This window comes from Pecten maximus, chromosome 18, assembly GCF_902652985.1.
Source record: "Pecten maximus chromosome 18, xPecMax1.1, whole genome shotgun sequence".
NCBI lineage: Eukaryota > Metazoa > Mollusca > Bivalvia > Pectinida > Pectinidae > Pecten > Pecten maximus.
Genome location: NC_047032.1, coordinates 21223870 through 21240714, shown reverse-complemented (window position 1 = coordinate 21240714; position 16845 = coordinate 21223870). Strand labels below are relative to the sequence as shown.

Genomic DNA, 16845 nt, shown 5'->3' with positions numbered 1-16845 from the left:
GGTTTTCCTGAACAACACCTATTTCAAACTTCTTCTCAAATTCCACCGGTGGGATTCAGCTCTAACTTACCAGAAATGATCCTTAGAGATGGTCCAGACCAAGTGTTATTATTTATTTGGTCGGTCAGATATCCAAGATGGCCACCATGGCCAACAGTGCCACTATATACTTGCTACAGAGAATGCATACTACAATAATATAAGGGTTTTAATTTAGAGTCAGATGACCGTTAAGGCCCCTGGGCCTCTTGTTTGTAACCTGAGGAACCTTTCAGCCATATATCATGTCCCTAGCTTGGCCTTTTGGTATTTCAGAAGTCGTTAAATGGTTTTAAGATTCGACCTTGAATATGGGTCAAGTTCATTTCTTTTCACAAATTTTATCGGGCTTCATCCGAGAACCTTTCAGCCAAATATCGTCCTTCTAGGCATTTTGGTTAATCAGAAGAAGTCATTTAAAGGTTTTAACTGATTTGACCCCTTTGACCATAAATATTGGTGAAGGTTATTTCTTTTCGCAAACTTTGTTCCACTTCATCCAAGGAAGTTACTATTCAAATATAAGGTTTCTATGCTTTACAGTATTTCAGAAGTCGTTTGAAGGTTTCGAATTATTTGACCCCTGTGACCTTGAAAGCAAGTCAAATTGGTTTTTCTTTTGCAAACTTTGTTTAGCTCCTTGCAAGAAAGCTACCAGCTAAATGTCATGTCACTAGGCCTTTCGGTATTTCAGAAGAAGTCTTTTAAAGGAAAAGTTGACGGACTCAGGACTGACAGACGGGCAACGAACGCTACACCATCATATAAGCTCACTTGGCCCTTCGGGCCAGGTAAGCCAATAACTAAACTAGTGAACCTTTTGTACTTCCAACTTTTTTCAGTCTTTTTGAAGACATTTGTTTTGACGATGACCCTCCATGTGGCACTTCGAACAGTTTGTTCGTTTTTCCTTCTGGCGTTGACATTTCTTAAGTGCAAACATCCTATTTTGCTTTTCAAGTATTGGTTTTAAAGCAGAATTTCCTTTGTGGTTTGTTGCCCTGTAAAACTGCTTTGTGATGTTGTCATTAGCCTTTTCAAGGCCTTGTTGTGTAAATTTCACGATGTTATTATGCCTTTTTATAAGTTCACTCACATGGCAACGCAATAAGTGCATATATGGTGTAAAATCACGGCACTGATACACCGATACATACAGATTGCTCCACCCATCTACATGTTTTTGAAGAATATCAGGTTTGGATCATTGGTTGCCAGTAATGCTGTGATTACACTAAAGCGATCCCAGATATCTTGAATTTGTTTTGATCTCTCCTCATCCAAATGTAAATCAGATATCTGCAGTTTGTCCAGTAACAAATGCTTTTCTGGTCCTTGCAAATCTGTATACTCTAATTTGCTAGTTGTTTCTTTGTTCACGTGGAAACTGAATTTGATGCCCAATTGTTGCAAAATATGTTCAAAACATTTCATGTATTGAAATGTTTTTAATATCTAATCCTGATTTAAAGGTAGAAGTTGTGGAAATATTGTCTAGCATTCTTATTTCTGCAACTAAAAGCGAAAACAGTTTATCAGTTAATCTCAGAAACATATGGAGGTTGTCTACAACAACATCACCTAGTGGTATTTCCTCAAATAAAGGCTTCCTTATTATTGAGAATAAAGTTTTCTTGTTTTTTTTTCCGATCCCACAGACTCTCATTGAAGTAATTAAGCCTTGCTCCTTGATCAACATTTGACATAGACCATGTTTTAGAAATAGTTCCTCTATCTTTCCTTCCACATTTACAGTAAATGCATGTGAACTCACTTTGTATAGACGGTATCCCCACACATGTCAGCAAAAAACTCTCCACCCAAGTAAATTCTGACAGTAAATGTAGGACTTTCCCTTGTTAATCCTTCACATCACTGCGGATGTCTGAGAGACCCAGTAACATCTCTTCATACTTTTCTGCAGTTTTGATAATTGCAAGTGGATAATTCCCCTGCGCTGATCCACATCTGGACTCATTTACAACTGTAAATGTTACATTAACAAAGTGTAAATGTTTTCCCACCCTTGTACCGTCCCCAGACACCTTAACATGCAACACATTGTCATTTTGTGAGAACTCTGGATCATCTTTTAACAATTTTTCAACAACAACTGTCAGCCTCTCTTTAAGTGACTGTTGCACTCCCAAACCGTCTGGGGTGTCAGTTATTGTAAATTCACTGTTCAAAGCATTAATATACTATGATAACTTATAACTGCGTGGTAGTGATTTATATATGATTGATATTTCATGATACGCTTTTTGTGATATGTTGAAAGAATCTAAAATGTATAACAATATGTTCAGCTCTTCAATTTCACCCTGTACCATACTTAAGTCTATGTTATCTTCCTCTGTTTTCTCATAAACTTTCAAACTTTCCACTACGCTGTATATTAACAGATACAACTTTACACCCACTTTCCGCTAGAAATGACAAGGCTGTTCTACAATGTTCTGTTTCCATTTTCCGTAATTTAGACTGGTGAGATTTACTACAATCTTCAAATGACTTTCGTTTTCCTCGTGAAGAACAGATATTGGTAATGTTGTGCAATGGTTTAGTTTTGCCACATAACTTATCTTTCCCTACTTTACTACTAAGCTCTTCGTTTTGTAAGAAAGCAATATTTTCAGTTAATGTTTTGTTTTCTTTTTGAAGTTTCTCATTTTTTCTTCCATTTCCTGTACTTTCTTTTCCATACTGTGGCGATCTATGCCAACATTCCAGTTGTAAGATGATTTTTTCAAATTTTCTACAAACTCTCTATACTGTCTTCTACCCTTTTTGCATGTTTTAATCCTTTTTGTTTCAATTTATTAAGTACAGTCTTTAAATTTTGAACTTGTTTAGCATTGACATTAAATGAAACATTAAGTTCTTCTTCCAGAACCTTAATAAAATGCAATATTTTATCAGATATAGACTGATTCCAAAATTTGGATTTCAGAATAATGAAAAGAATGTATCTACTGATATACATCTTGTCAAAATTGACCAAATAACAACCTGGGATTATTTATAACTGCAGTTTTAGAGTCTATAGTCATTTCAAAAGTACACAAAAGTGTGGAAGTTCCAGTTGAATTTAAGCAGAATATAGAAAAGTGTATATACTAATATATATCGTGCCAGAACTGACAACCATATGTTATAACTAGTATCTATAATAGATCTGCATTCTGGAGAGCTGGAAGTTTACCGGCATTTCCAGAACAAACTACAAATGTAAACGTTACACACATTCCTCTGTCTAACTCGAATTCTTCTTGGTGATCTGGGTACAATATGTACTCCCGAAGTGGCCTTCTTTTGTACCGTCAATACTTGACTGTTTCCGTTTTCACAAAGAAATTGTCACCATGTTCATTTATCACTCTATAGTCCCATCCCACCCCCAATAGACATTCCAGGTCTTGCCTTTTTTGATGTTATAAAGAACTCTGTGTGTGGTCACTTTATAGATATTTCCGTTTGACTGCATATCTTTTAAGTTGTCAGTATCATACAGTGGAATTCGGATGGCAATTTTCGAGTCATTTTGTATGACTCTACTGGACAAATGTTCTTTGATCTGAACCTGCAATAGAAATAAAAAAACATGACAAATATAACAATATTATCAGCCAACAGCCTTAATTACCTTCGTTAAGAATTGTTTTTTAATTGGATGAAGTAATGTTCTATGTGATTAAATAAGAACTACATTAAAATTTTATCCCACAAAAAATTACAAAACACTTCAAATTAATAGGTCTCAGGAGTTATCAAGGTTCAACTGTAATATGTTTTTCATTTTTCAGATTATTAACTACATAATGATGTATTATGAATGTGTAGTCATTCAAAAAATATCAATGACCATATTGAATTATGCTACCTTATTTAGGAAATGCTCCAAGTTTAAACAGTTGGTTTATTTTTGTTCTATGATCTATCAAAAGCTAGGGTAATAGTTATGGAGACGGAGGAAAGCCAGAGTACCCCAAGAAAAAACAATGACCCATCATCAGTACCTGGCAACTGCTCAACAAGAGATTTGAAACAGAGAGGCAGTAATGTGATGTGAGTGCATGTAGTGAATATGATGGTTTAAAGCTTTGTACAGATATACACAAGAGGCATATTTGTGCTGCATTGCTCACTTGGAATTCATAGGGTTATAGAATTACCTTTTATGCGAAATCTGTTCCCCTCCTACAAATGATGTTTCTGTCCAAATTTGGTAAAAATCCATTAAGCACTAAATGACAAGAAGCGATTTCCTCAATTTTCCTCATTGGGCCCCGCCCCGCGGGCCCTTGGGGTGTCAGGCACCACTTATACAAAATCTGTTTCCCTTCCCTTAAGCTTTTTTGTGAAAAATTTTGGTTAAAATCAATGCAGTGCTTTATGGAACTTAAAAGGAAATGTTGACAGACGAAGGATGGACAGACGGACGGACGGATGGACAGATGGATGACAAATGACGCACCATGACATAAGCTCACCGGCCCTTTGGGCCAGGTGAGCTCAAAACTAATGCTTGTACTTACAGCGAGTTGCTTACTTAGAGCATTGCTTGCATTGTCTTTTGTGGGTAGGTTGCATATATCACCTCTTTCTCTCCACTCATCGTAGGATTTCGGCCAACCTGGAATACATATTTTTAAAAGTTAATCAACACCAAGGTAGTCACAATATACTCAATTGCTCAAATGTACCTTTATATTTAATTGAAAAGAACATTGTGTTATAAATCATATATAATGTCGTTTATCTCTACTCTCTGGTGACAGCAGGCAGGAAATATTCTTGTCGTAGCTGGCAACTACTTCACTAAATTGTATGTTGAGTGTATATATTGCATACCATTCTGAGCAAACCAAAGTATAAAAAGCTTCAGGTATTTAGTGGTCACATAATATAATATGACAATCCCATGCAAATACAAAGTTAAAATGTAATTTATTGATGCACGACACAGCATGTGCATATCAAATTAACATGGCTCAAGGAGTCATTTACTTCAAGATGTAAAAGATATGTGCTCTTTATCAACTCCGAAATGAAAATGCATTTTTTATTACGTATATATCCCGATTTCAAAGGGCCATTATCATAAATAAAAAAAGTCAAGCTCAGTGGCAATCAAACTAAGTTGAGCATTTAAGATATTTAATCGTGTCACAAAGTTTGAAGAAAATCAGTTCATATTTGGTCGAGTTATTGCACAGAAACGAAGTGTGACAGACAGACGGACGAACCCAAATTGAAATCCTCATCTGCACTGCAAGCGGGGGATAAAACACAAATGGGATTGAATGAAGCAAGACAATTTAATACATGTCTTAATAAGATGGATTGACAAAAATAAATTATAAAACATGTCTTAAGATGGATTGACAAAAATAAATTATAAAAAAACAACCAATTACCAATGTAGTGGATTTTAACTCTTTCTTCATCATCAGTTCCCTCAATAGTTACAGGCCATAGTTTCGACGAGGTTGGTTTCTTTGGTCTTTGCCCCACTGCTGGACAGGATGTGTTCAGAAGTTCACTAAAATGGTTAATATATATATATATATGTGTATTTATATGAAAAGCAGGGTATTTTAAATGTGCATGATCATCAGCAAACAATCAATGGGCTTTATTATTGTTGTTGGTAATTATATAAGTGGGTAATTGCAATCAATTCATTTTGATTATCAAGTTCAAAGTGAGCACTGTGAGATGTTATACCCGTATGTAGCGGGGGACGTTATTATAAGTTGTATGTTAACATGCAAAGCTGACAATACTTTCATGTTTTGGGTCTATATGTTGTGTTGTCTGTACTCAGTGCCCTAGTGTCACCTGACCTTTGTTTGTTACAGTCTGTAGACGTGTTCTGTCGGTGTCACTAGTTCTGTGTTAGGGTATTTGTCCGTGTTTCTTGACTTGCTGTTGATGTCCGGTGTGTCTGTGGAGTCCTCTGTTTTGATTGGTCCGTGTTCTCCTGTCTTGGTATAAGTTTCAGTGTTACTTTCATTTCGGGGCATTACGTTGGATCGGGTTCCTGAGTGCTGCCATTTAGCAGTAGGTAATTAAGTAATTAGGGTAGATTAGGAAAATGTAGGAATTTAGATTGGGTGATAATGGGAGGACGGGGGATGTAATAATGTTTTAGAATAGGTGCAATGTATGTGTAAGCAGCCAGGCCTGTAGTTTTGTTTATGTTTGAGTGAACCTATTCATTTATCTATGTTGTAAATATTTATGTTATCTTTGTAATAAATATGTTAAGTTTAATTTCCTCTTGGTTATCTTTCTTCAACATACAAACAGGAGTGTCCATTCGAATCTGGGTTGCTTCGGACAGGGAGAGTCGGGTGTAGTTTGTCAAACACAAACTGGGCCCGTCTCCCTCCTGTTACATGTATAATAAACGTTGAGATATTTTTATGCATGATATTGATAATCCATGATTAAGTTGCAGTACCTGGTGATGACAACTTCATTTTCCCTTTTCTTTGTGTGTTCACATAATATTTTCTTTGTAGCGACCGATTTCATCAGTCAAAATGTAAGAAAGACAGCCACAATTCACATGAAACGTGTAGGCCGGGCAATAATATTGAGGGTATGAAATTCACACGGACAACGTTATAGGGATGGGATGGTCAGTCGAATCGCTACATTCTCAATCGAATCATATTGCAAAAGATGCGAGAAAGTAATATATATCCCTACTTTAAACTCAGTGACACTTACTTGTATGTACTGACCTGCCCGCCATCTCGATTTGTTATTTTTCGGTACCGCCTGACTTCGTGGTCTTTTGCCGCCATGATGTTTACTTCTCTTTTTCTGCCGATTTAAAGTTCCCGCCTATCACAAGGAGACTTAACACGAACATACCGCAGCCTCCCAAAACACACATACGCACTCACCACACGCATGCATGTCGCACGCACGGGAGACCGTCCTTAAATGACCTTAGCTGTTAATAGGACGTTAAACAAAATAAACCAAACCAAACTTCTCTTTTTCTGTCAGGTCACGTGACTCCCATCAAGGGAGATAACTCGTTAAATAACAACATTTCGCGACATGAGAGTACCGATTTTACGACAAGTATCCCCAAATGAAATTAATCTTGAAAATGTTATTTTTTCTGTACACAGGACAAGATATTTCTTTGGCTGATCCGTCTATAAAGCGAAAATATACAGTTCTAATATAAGGGAAAACTGCCCGCAATAATAGTTATGGTCATTACAAAAATAAAATAAAAGACATGTTTACCTATGGTCTCGACTTTGTAGACATCGTATTCTTCTAATGTTGAATCAAAAGTATTGTAGAGCAGGTTAAGAAAGTCAACCACTTCAAATGGAGTGCAAGCTGAGCAGATCGTGGTGAAGCCGACTACGTCGGAGAAGAACACAGTTGCGCTGTGATACATCCGCGGTTCAACCTTTTGGTTTGCCATCAGCTTCTTAGCCACTGAAATCGGAAGCATCTCGCAAAGAAGAGCCTCGCTTTTCCTCCTCTCCTGTCTAAGGAGTGATGTTTGAGCCTAAATGTATGAAAGAAAAAAAACAACATCGCCTTAATTCCTTAGCGCTTTTTTGGTTTTTAACAGCGAAAAGTAATCGCAGCAGCCACATCATTTGTTAACAACTGTCTTGGACGACGCAAGGGGATATTTAGAATAAGACTAACGAAATGAACGATTTAACGTTGTTTCAACAGCTGTGTACATTTTGTTTCAATACTTATAGAAGTAACAACACACCCCCCCCCCCCCCCCCCCCAAAATGAATCCAATAAATGCAATGTTTATCAACGGGATCTCTTCAATTATCTCATGTATGCACCGTGCCTTCAGCCAATTATCCGACATAAAATTCTGTATATGTATATACAGCACGAATGTATATACAACGTTTCTCTAAACTCGCCCTTCAGTTTCATTAGGTTCATTTCTTCATCACCGAGTCTTGTCCTCCAAATAATGTTTTCAGTATTTAAATAAAAGGATTAAAAAATGTCTTCTGATTCATTTATTAGGCCCTGCTTACCTATCCCCTCCATATTCATGAACGATTCATTAAGCCGCTGTGGACTAGTAGTGATTTAAAGGAAAGATGACATGGCATGCACTGACTTCAGGCAAGTAAAACTGCATTCTTACATTTTAAGCAACATATTTCCACAATTATATTGATTACATTATCAAGTAAAAAAGGGTATTAAACGGAACAACACCAAGCACACAAAATATCTTAGATATATCATGGTACACGCACTTACATACAATAGCTAAAATTACGAATATGGCTATGGTTATAATAATATCTTATGGTACAGAGCGACAGCTTTTAAAAGTTTTCTTATGGAATGGTTTTTGAATAGAAGTTTAAAACATATTATATTGCTACAGACACTGTCTCATATAGGTTGTAGATCAATCCACTCCAATAACGGTAAATGGTTCACTGAAGTTGGGCCTAAAAATTCAATTAGTAAGAAAGCGCTGTATATATATCTCAAGTCCGAAGTTGGCAATTCAAATAAAACTGCGCAGGCAATTGTCTCCGTATCAAGGAGACCATTCACAAATAGTTGCTGAAATCGAATGTAAGATAAGAATGACTTGAAATTACACGTACTTTTAGTGAAATAACCACCCGATGAATCTTTTGAGTTAGTTTGAAGACTACTACCAATATGAGAGGGTAGAGGATAACGGCTCCGGTCATTAGTCCAATACTCATGTAAAAAGTCGTGTTATCTGCATTTAGCTCCATCTGCAGTGCCGAAAGGATGTTCTGTGAGGAGAAGAAATTAAAACATATTTAAGCCATAAAACTACTGCCCTCCCTAAAATTTGACTGGTTCAGTTTGGATAGATGCGATATATATGCTTATTCGAATGATTCATGTATGCATCAAAATAAAATTTTGAGAAAACAAAATTTCATATTATTAAAATAAAAACATTGAAAGAAATCTGTCAGCAATCGACTATCATTATTTAACACCAACTGTCAATGAAGAGCCAAATTGTCAGTTCATCTGTTTAACTACTGATGTACATTTCGAAAAAAAAGATTTAATTAGATATTCGTCAAGGTAAATATTTTAATATAATGATAAAACTGAAAGTGTCCGACCAGAAAAATATCCTAAGCGTAAATGTTCACCAGCTTCGTTCTCATTTTGAGAATGTGACTAACCAGATTTAAACACGATTTGAATAGCGGATGCCGTCGATAGAGAAAAAGTTTACCCTTCCGAGTCAATGTACTTTGTCAAGGGACTTCACAAACTTATGTGTACATATATGTGACCCTGTGTTGTCGATTTTGAGCAAAGACTTTCTGCTGTACGTACACAGTTGAGTATCTTACCGTTCCTATTGTGTCCTGGATGTCCTTCAGGATGTTGATGTACGAGGTCATATTTGCAAACCACTTCAACGAAGAATTAGGTGTAATAACGTTTCCAAGTATCTCACTTCTCATATCTGCTATGATCACGCTTAATTCAGTGTCCGCATAGAGTTCGTTTATCATGGAGTTTGCAAGTGTAGAATAGGTAATGCAAAGATTTGTGTATAAATTCGCAACCGATTTCTTTTCGATGTACATCATCAGCTCGGAGTCAGACAAATTTCCTGTAATAGAAACAAAAGTTTGATATGAACTTAATCCTGAATTTGATTTAATTTCCTATATATTGCGTGTAATAAAAATAAAAGTACACTGTATGTATATTTTGGATTAAACAGCGAAATCCTTCAGTGAAGAACTTTAAACGAATTCGAGGAAGGACGGCTTGTGTACCTTTGCGCTGCGTTTCAGAGCGACAAAATAGTTCATTAAGTGAGAATACATGTTTTTTCGAGTACGGAGGAAGATATAAAGAGTTAAGATAACAGATAATTTCTCAATAGCGATTAAATACATCTTCAATGTCTATGTCATAGAATCGTTGCGATAAACGTTTTAAGTTCCTGTTGTGCTTTTAACGAGCCCTGGTGCTTCCAGCATTACTATCCGGTATTTATTCATTTCAGACTCTCTTCATAATTAGGCATAACATCACTTGCTATGTCACAAAAGCAATTTCATGCATTTTTTTTTCAGTAACAAAATTTCCATGTATCCACAACCTCTAAATACTTCTACCAGTTTTGTTTGATTTGTTACCAGTTTAACGTCCTACAACAAGTATGATTATTTTTATCTAGTTTAATTTTGTTAAACGTCCTCCAGGCTCCAATGTGGAACACGTGGGAGTAATGCTTTATTCAAGGTACATGTAGCTTTATACACATAAAGATATAGGTAAAACTCGTACGTGTCTACCTTGTGGCATGGAGGGGGGTCAGACCAAACCAGGTAAACTGACTGCACCATGGGCCTCCTAAACCAATTAGTAAACGTATCTATACCTACACTAGGCCTATTATTAACTTACAGCCATGTGGAATCTGACATCCATGGCAACTCTCAACCGTTTTCCAAACTTGGTCAATGCTGCACCTCTCGTTATAATATGCTATCTCATTTTGAAACTGCCTTCATTTGCAGCTTTAATACTCTCGACCCTAACTAAAACAGAGAAAGTTTACTCCTGTTTGTAGGGAACAACCAAACAATTGAACAAATAGACTTTTGAAACGTCACATGTGTATAGAACGTTGAGCCGGGGATAAAATGTCTGGCAGTCACTGATTGGCTAGTATGTTATGAAGTAACAAAACAGATATGTAGCCTGATAGGTAACTATCCATAAGAAATGTTGATATAAATAAAGTCCAATGGAATTAATTTCCAAAAGTTCAGGTCATAATAATAAACAAGTAAACATTTGAGATTTTTGAGAAGTTTTACTGCGAAATTCACCCATTTATGAAATGGCTGCCCTGGAAAAATTTGAGCTGAAGGACCCAACTTGTTTTGGTTACGTGTTATATGAGACCCTAAACTTTTGTTATAAATAAACCATAATTGCCATATTGAATTCAAGAATTTTAATGATATATTTCAAAACGTTAACACTAAAGTCTATGGGAAAACAATTGGTTGGTTGGTCCCTATATTCTTCAATGCTAGGCTAACTTTCTGATGCACCTTTTGTTATAAATATAGATTAATCAGTGTAACTTAAACACTCACCTCCAAAACCAGGTACGTCCTTAAATGGTCTTGGTTGTTTATAGGACGTTAAACAAAACAAACCAAACCAAACCAACTCTATTTTTTGTAAACATTTTGTAAAGGGAGGTAACCAAACATTATTTACTATCCGGTATCTGTTGGTCCGTGCTGCAGTGTTAGTTGCGTGCTATTTTGTTTAGATTCATTACTTTTATCGCCATTACAATATTGATACTATGTATGTATGTAATCCATTATGCGGCCAAAGGGAGTGGGCTTACATGTATGTAGGCTTTTGCCTGTTGCCCAATACCCATTGAATTTAATTCAATAAAATCTTCGTGATATGAAAATATTGTTAAACGTCCATAGCAGCTATGGCCATTTTAGGATGACCTTCCCGAGACGTATGTGTGTCGTGTATATGAGTTTTGGGCGGCTGCAATGTGTTCATGTTTGTCCCCTTTAGCGCGAATTTGATATCGATTTATCGTGCTACCTTACTTGAACAAACTGCCAACAACATTCAGCAGGACACCTCACCAGTGACATGATACTGACAACAGCTGCCACACTCCCAAAATGCAGGCGGTAACTACCATTTTAGCTCACCTGGTCCTCTTGTTATATTTGGTATGCTGTTACTTGGATACTGATTTATTTATATTATGTGGATTTTAAGTTTGAAACGATTTAACATAGTAAAGGATAATTTCTATTAGATGGTATGAACATTTTGATTCAGGCCCATCCAAAGTGGCAAAGGGTGGGGCATTTGGTCAAGTTATCTAAAATGTCTTTTTATTAATTTATTTCCCCTTTGTTCGTCTTTCTACACAATTCCCTTATGCCAACCTTGTAAGGAAGGCTTTGGATTCTACCCCCAAAATAACTACACTACACTAATCTAAATTTGCATATCAAAAGGATGTTGAAACAATGACTGAATTGGTAAGAAAATATTTAAATTTTTAACACGTCAGATCATTCAACTTCAGCATGTCTAGGTATGACGATTGGGAAAATGGTTGATATTTACGCAATTATCCCTTTTTGCCATGTCTCCTAAATCCTTGGTATTAGGGTACTACGTAACACTTTATTACATCTTTGGCCTGGGAAGGTATATCCCAGAATATATAAAAAAAAAGTTGGTAAGTCGAATATGTGAATTCTTATGGACGCTGGATTTTTTTGCGATCACAATAGACCATTTAAGATTTCATCTCAGGTGATTTGATTACACCACCTACCTTTTGTGTAAAAGGTGCTCCCCAGTGCCCGCTCTATGCCTGTCTCGTCCTTGGCTAACAGCAGCATGTGATATGCAAACATAGATCTAGAAAGATGTCCCGATACAACAAGATCTATAACATCAGCAATCCAGTCAATAGCCACAGCATTAAGCGCCGTATACAGTGCAATGGCCTCGTATCTGGTTATGTTGCTGTTCCTCACTAAATCGCGATACTGATGTATTCTCTCGGAGAACGTTTCTTTAGATCTGTAGTATATAGGAGCATTATTGCTTCTCGGCCATATATTGATATCAGCAATTGCGCTATCTGTGGTTTCGTAGGCTGATAAAAGTGTGTTAAATATTAATAGATCTCTATTCGAGCTCAAATACATAACACTCGCTCCACGTTCTTTTTGGATTTCATGAATAATTGTTCCTATATCCAAACTAGTATATATTCCCTCTTTTATGACAGTTTTAACAGCGTAATTGGGAGTGTTTTCTAAGACACCCATCAACGTTATCCCAGTCAGAATTATAATTGGTATAAGTGTCAGAAAAAGAATCTGTATCATTTGACATCGCTGGCCTTTCGTCGATAAAACGTCTATGTCATTTTGGTAGCAACATCCTGTTGAAACTGTAACAATGTCATTGTCCTTTTCGTTTAATCTGGAAAAGGGTGACGCTAATGGTGAATTTTCCTTTTTTGATAACGTCTTACTGGACAGCTTCAACAACGAAGACATGTTTGTTTTCTCTGACCGGATTATCCAGTGGAACGGCTACTCGTTCCTCAGCGCTATAAAAAAATAATACATTAAATTAGTCCTCATTAAACATCACCAAACATGTATATAGTTGTTTTTCAATGACTGATATCCCATTCAGTCATGATTTACAGAAAACGAGCCAAATGTCATTTTCGTTTGTTATTGATTAATATAAGGAAGACTGACGACCTATTCTAACGAGCGGCTCTAGGACGCCATCGTTTGTATAGGGTTGCTATGATAATCAATCTAATTAAAATCTTGATGGTCATATTTTCATGTATGTTGGCGTGCTTTGGGAGGCTGCTGTGTTTAACTAGTTTGTAGCAATCTCACTAAAGTATACTGCCGACGACGCCTAGCATGAGTTCTCAACCGGTCAGATATGTTCGTGCAAGTCTCATTTTGATAGCGCGGAACTGTTTTGCTTTAGTAGAGTAACGTTCTCGCAACAATCAGCCATGTAAAGACAGGCCCAGAGTTTAAAAAACACACATAAAATGAGCAAACAAAATACCCAACTGAAAACACAAAAATAGCACGATAATGATACAGATCTAAGTGTGGTAACCGGACCAGCAGATATATAGCACGATAATGATACAGATCTAAGTGTGGTAACCGGACCAGCAGATATATTTTGATCTCTTCAATATACTTTCTTCTTCCTAATGTCACCTTTGACAATGCCTCACTGTTGGCCTTTAGTTGAGCGTTCGCCGCTATGAGGAAGGCTTTGTGTCCTGTCCCCTAGCCGAGACATACCAGAGTCTTTAAAATGGTAGTTGCTGCTCTCGCTTAGCGCTCAGCATATTTGGAGTGGGACGACTGGTTCGCCCGTTGTCAGTATAATGCGACTGGGTGGGTTGTCTTGCTGGGTGTCGGCGGCAGTATGCTTCAGTGAGGTAGCACTATAAATCGGCAAAGGTTCCGGCCAATCACAAGGAGACTTAACACGAACATACCGCAGCCTCCCAAAAACACATAAACGCACTCACCACACGCACGGAAGGCCGTCCTTAAATGACCTTAGCTGTTAATAGGACGTTAAACAAAATAAAACAAACCAAACCAATCAATACTGTTCCCACTAAAAGTCATTTAAGCGAGGGAAAAAACAGGATCAAAACATGGGTTTACATTGCGACCATTGGAAAGAGATAGAATAATATTATGACCAAGTATTCTGGAATGGTATTACTAACTTGCCATATACAATAGGCCCACAGGGCCTGGATTGCTTACCTAGATTTTGCAGAAAACACATCAAAATACTTGCATTTAAGTTGCATAACAATCCTGCCCTGCAGGTAGGGCGTAAGAATTGTACCTGCTGCCCCCATTGCATGATCGTAAGAGGCGACTAAATTTAGGATCTTATATTTTCTCTTCTTATTAAACAACTTCTTTCTTCCTAATGTCTCCCTTGACAATGCCTCACTTTTGGCCTTTAGTTGAGCGTTCGCCCCTGTGAAGATTTGATTCGGTTTGGTTTATTTTGTTTAACGTCCTATTAACAGCCCCCTGTGAAGAAGGCTTTGGGTTCTGTTCCCTGGCCGAGACATACCAAAGTCTTTAAAAATGGTAGTTGCTACTCCTGCTTAGCGCTCAGCATATTTGGAGTGGAACGACTGGTTCGCCCGTTGTCAGTATAATGTGACCGGGTGGGGTGTGCTGCTGGGTGTGTTTCGGCGGTGTGCTTCAGTGAGGTAGTACTATAAATCGGCAAAAGTTCCGGCCTATCACAAGAAGACTTAACACGAACATACCGCAGCCTCCCAAAACATACATACGCACTCGCCACACGCCTGCATGTCGCACGCACGGAAGGCCGTCCTTAAATGATCTTAGCTGTTGATAGGACGTTAAACAAAATAAACCAAACCAAAGCATAACAATCATTGTTCAACTATTTTAATGCCTCCCATATTTTGTTTGGTTGGCCAATCTGGCCCAAGGGACGCCATGTCCTCCTCTCATGCAATTTGAGTCTCCTGTGTCAAGTAGTGATCCGGAATAAATTTTATTAAAATCTGTTCAGTCATTAAGGACGAGTAGCTATCTAGAGGATTTACCTAATTTCCCCTGATGGGCCCGCCCCTCCTGCCACAGGTAGCCGCATCCTTCGTTTTTATAACTGTGAATTCCTTTGCCCAATAATACTCAAGACCAGATTTCATAAAAATCCATTTAGTCGTTCAATACTAGTAGCAATTCAAAGGATTCGCCTCAATTTGCCCTATTCCGCCAAGCCCTCGGGAGCCATATCATCCATATTTACGTTTAATTAAAAACAAAAGTAAAAAGTAAAACAAAATTTAAAGCCGAAACTTTTGTGAGTTTAGTAAAAAGTAAAAAGTATTTAACTTTTTGGTACTAATGTATTAACATATCAGTCTGTTCTTGTTTTTGCGGATAATAATCACCCTTTGGATGAAATGCAGCTTCGTTAACTGTTAATATGTATTCCTTTTTTTCTTTAGGTATTTGTTGCAGGTAGGGCGTAAGAATTGTACCTGCTGCCCCATTGCATGATCGTAAGAGGCGACTAAATTAAATTTGGGATCTTATCTTTTCTCTTCTTTCTTAATAACTTTCTTCTTCCTAATGTCTCCCTTGACAATGCCTCACTTTTGGCCTTTAGTTGAGCGTTTGCCGCTGTGAGGAAGGTTTTGGGATCTGTCACCTAGCCGAGACATACCAAAGTCTTTAACAAGAGATCCCAGAGGGATCTTGGCGCCCACCATTGAACGATCTTGATAGGTTCCATGTTAGATTGAGCTTTTCTCTATTTTCCCCTTCCTTTTACTAATCTGTGTAAATTGAGAAATATCCCTCTAGTACTTTTCAAACAAGGGGAAGCTATATATGAAATTTGAGAAAGACCCCTTCAGTACTTTCTGAGAAATAGCGATACCAAACTTCAATTGTCAAAATCCAAGATGGCTGCCTAACGGCCACGTTGTTTTTCGATTGGTCTCAAAATGCAATATGCATAACAAGGCACCAAGGAGAACCTACATATGGAATTTGAGAAAGATCCCTTCAGTACATCCTGAGAAATAGCGATAACATACTTCAATTGTCAAAATCCAAGATGGCTGCCTGTCGGCCATGTTGTTTTTCGATAGGTCTCAAAATGCAATATGCATAACTAGTCACCAAGAGGAACCTACATATAAAATTTGAGAAAGATCCCTTCAGTACTTTCTGAGAAATAGCGATAACAAGAATTGTTTACGGACGGACGGACGGACGGACGACGGACCACGGACGCAGGGCGATTTGAATAGCCCACCATCTGATGATGATGGGCTAAAAATGGTAGTTGCTACTCCTGCTTAGCGCTCAGCATATTTGGAGTGGGACGACTGGTTCGCCCGTTGTCAGTATAATGTGACCGGGTGGGGTGTGCTGCTGGGTGTCTTCGGCAGTATGCTTCAGTGAGATAGCACTATAAATCGGCAAAAGTTCCGGCCTATCACAAGGAGACTTAACACGAACATACCGCAGCCTCGCAAAACACACTTACGCACTCACCACACGCATGCATGTCGCACGCACGGGAGGCCGTCCTTAAATGACCTTAGCTGTTAATAGGACGTTAAACAAAATAAACCAAACCAAACCAATTTGTTGACAAGGACTGATT

The 16845-nt window shown here is 37.6% G+C and overlaps 1 protein-coding gene across 1 annotated transcript in view; it reads right to left on the bottom strand.

Moving 5' to 3' along the window:
- LOC117316159 overlaps positions 1 to 16845 on the bottom strand; it is a 37663-nt gene that overhangs the window by 15231 nt on the left and 5587 nt on the right. Inside the window, exons 2-5 of the mRNA XM_033870669.1 lie at positions 12434 to 13222; positions 9426 to 9691; positions 8685 to 8843; positions 7315 to 7588 (exon numbers count right to left, since the gene is read on the bottom strand). Coding sequence (XP_033726560.1) covers positions 7315 to 7588; positions 8685 to 8843; positions 9426 to 9691; positions 12434 to 13169 — 1435 coding nt within the window. The 5' untranslated portion in view covers positions 13170 to 13222. The remainder of the gene's footprint in view (positions 1 to 7314; positions 7589 to 8684; positions 8844 to 9425; positions 9692 to 12433; positions 13223 to 16845) is intronic.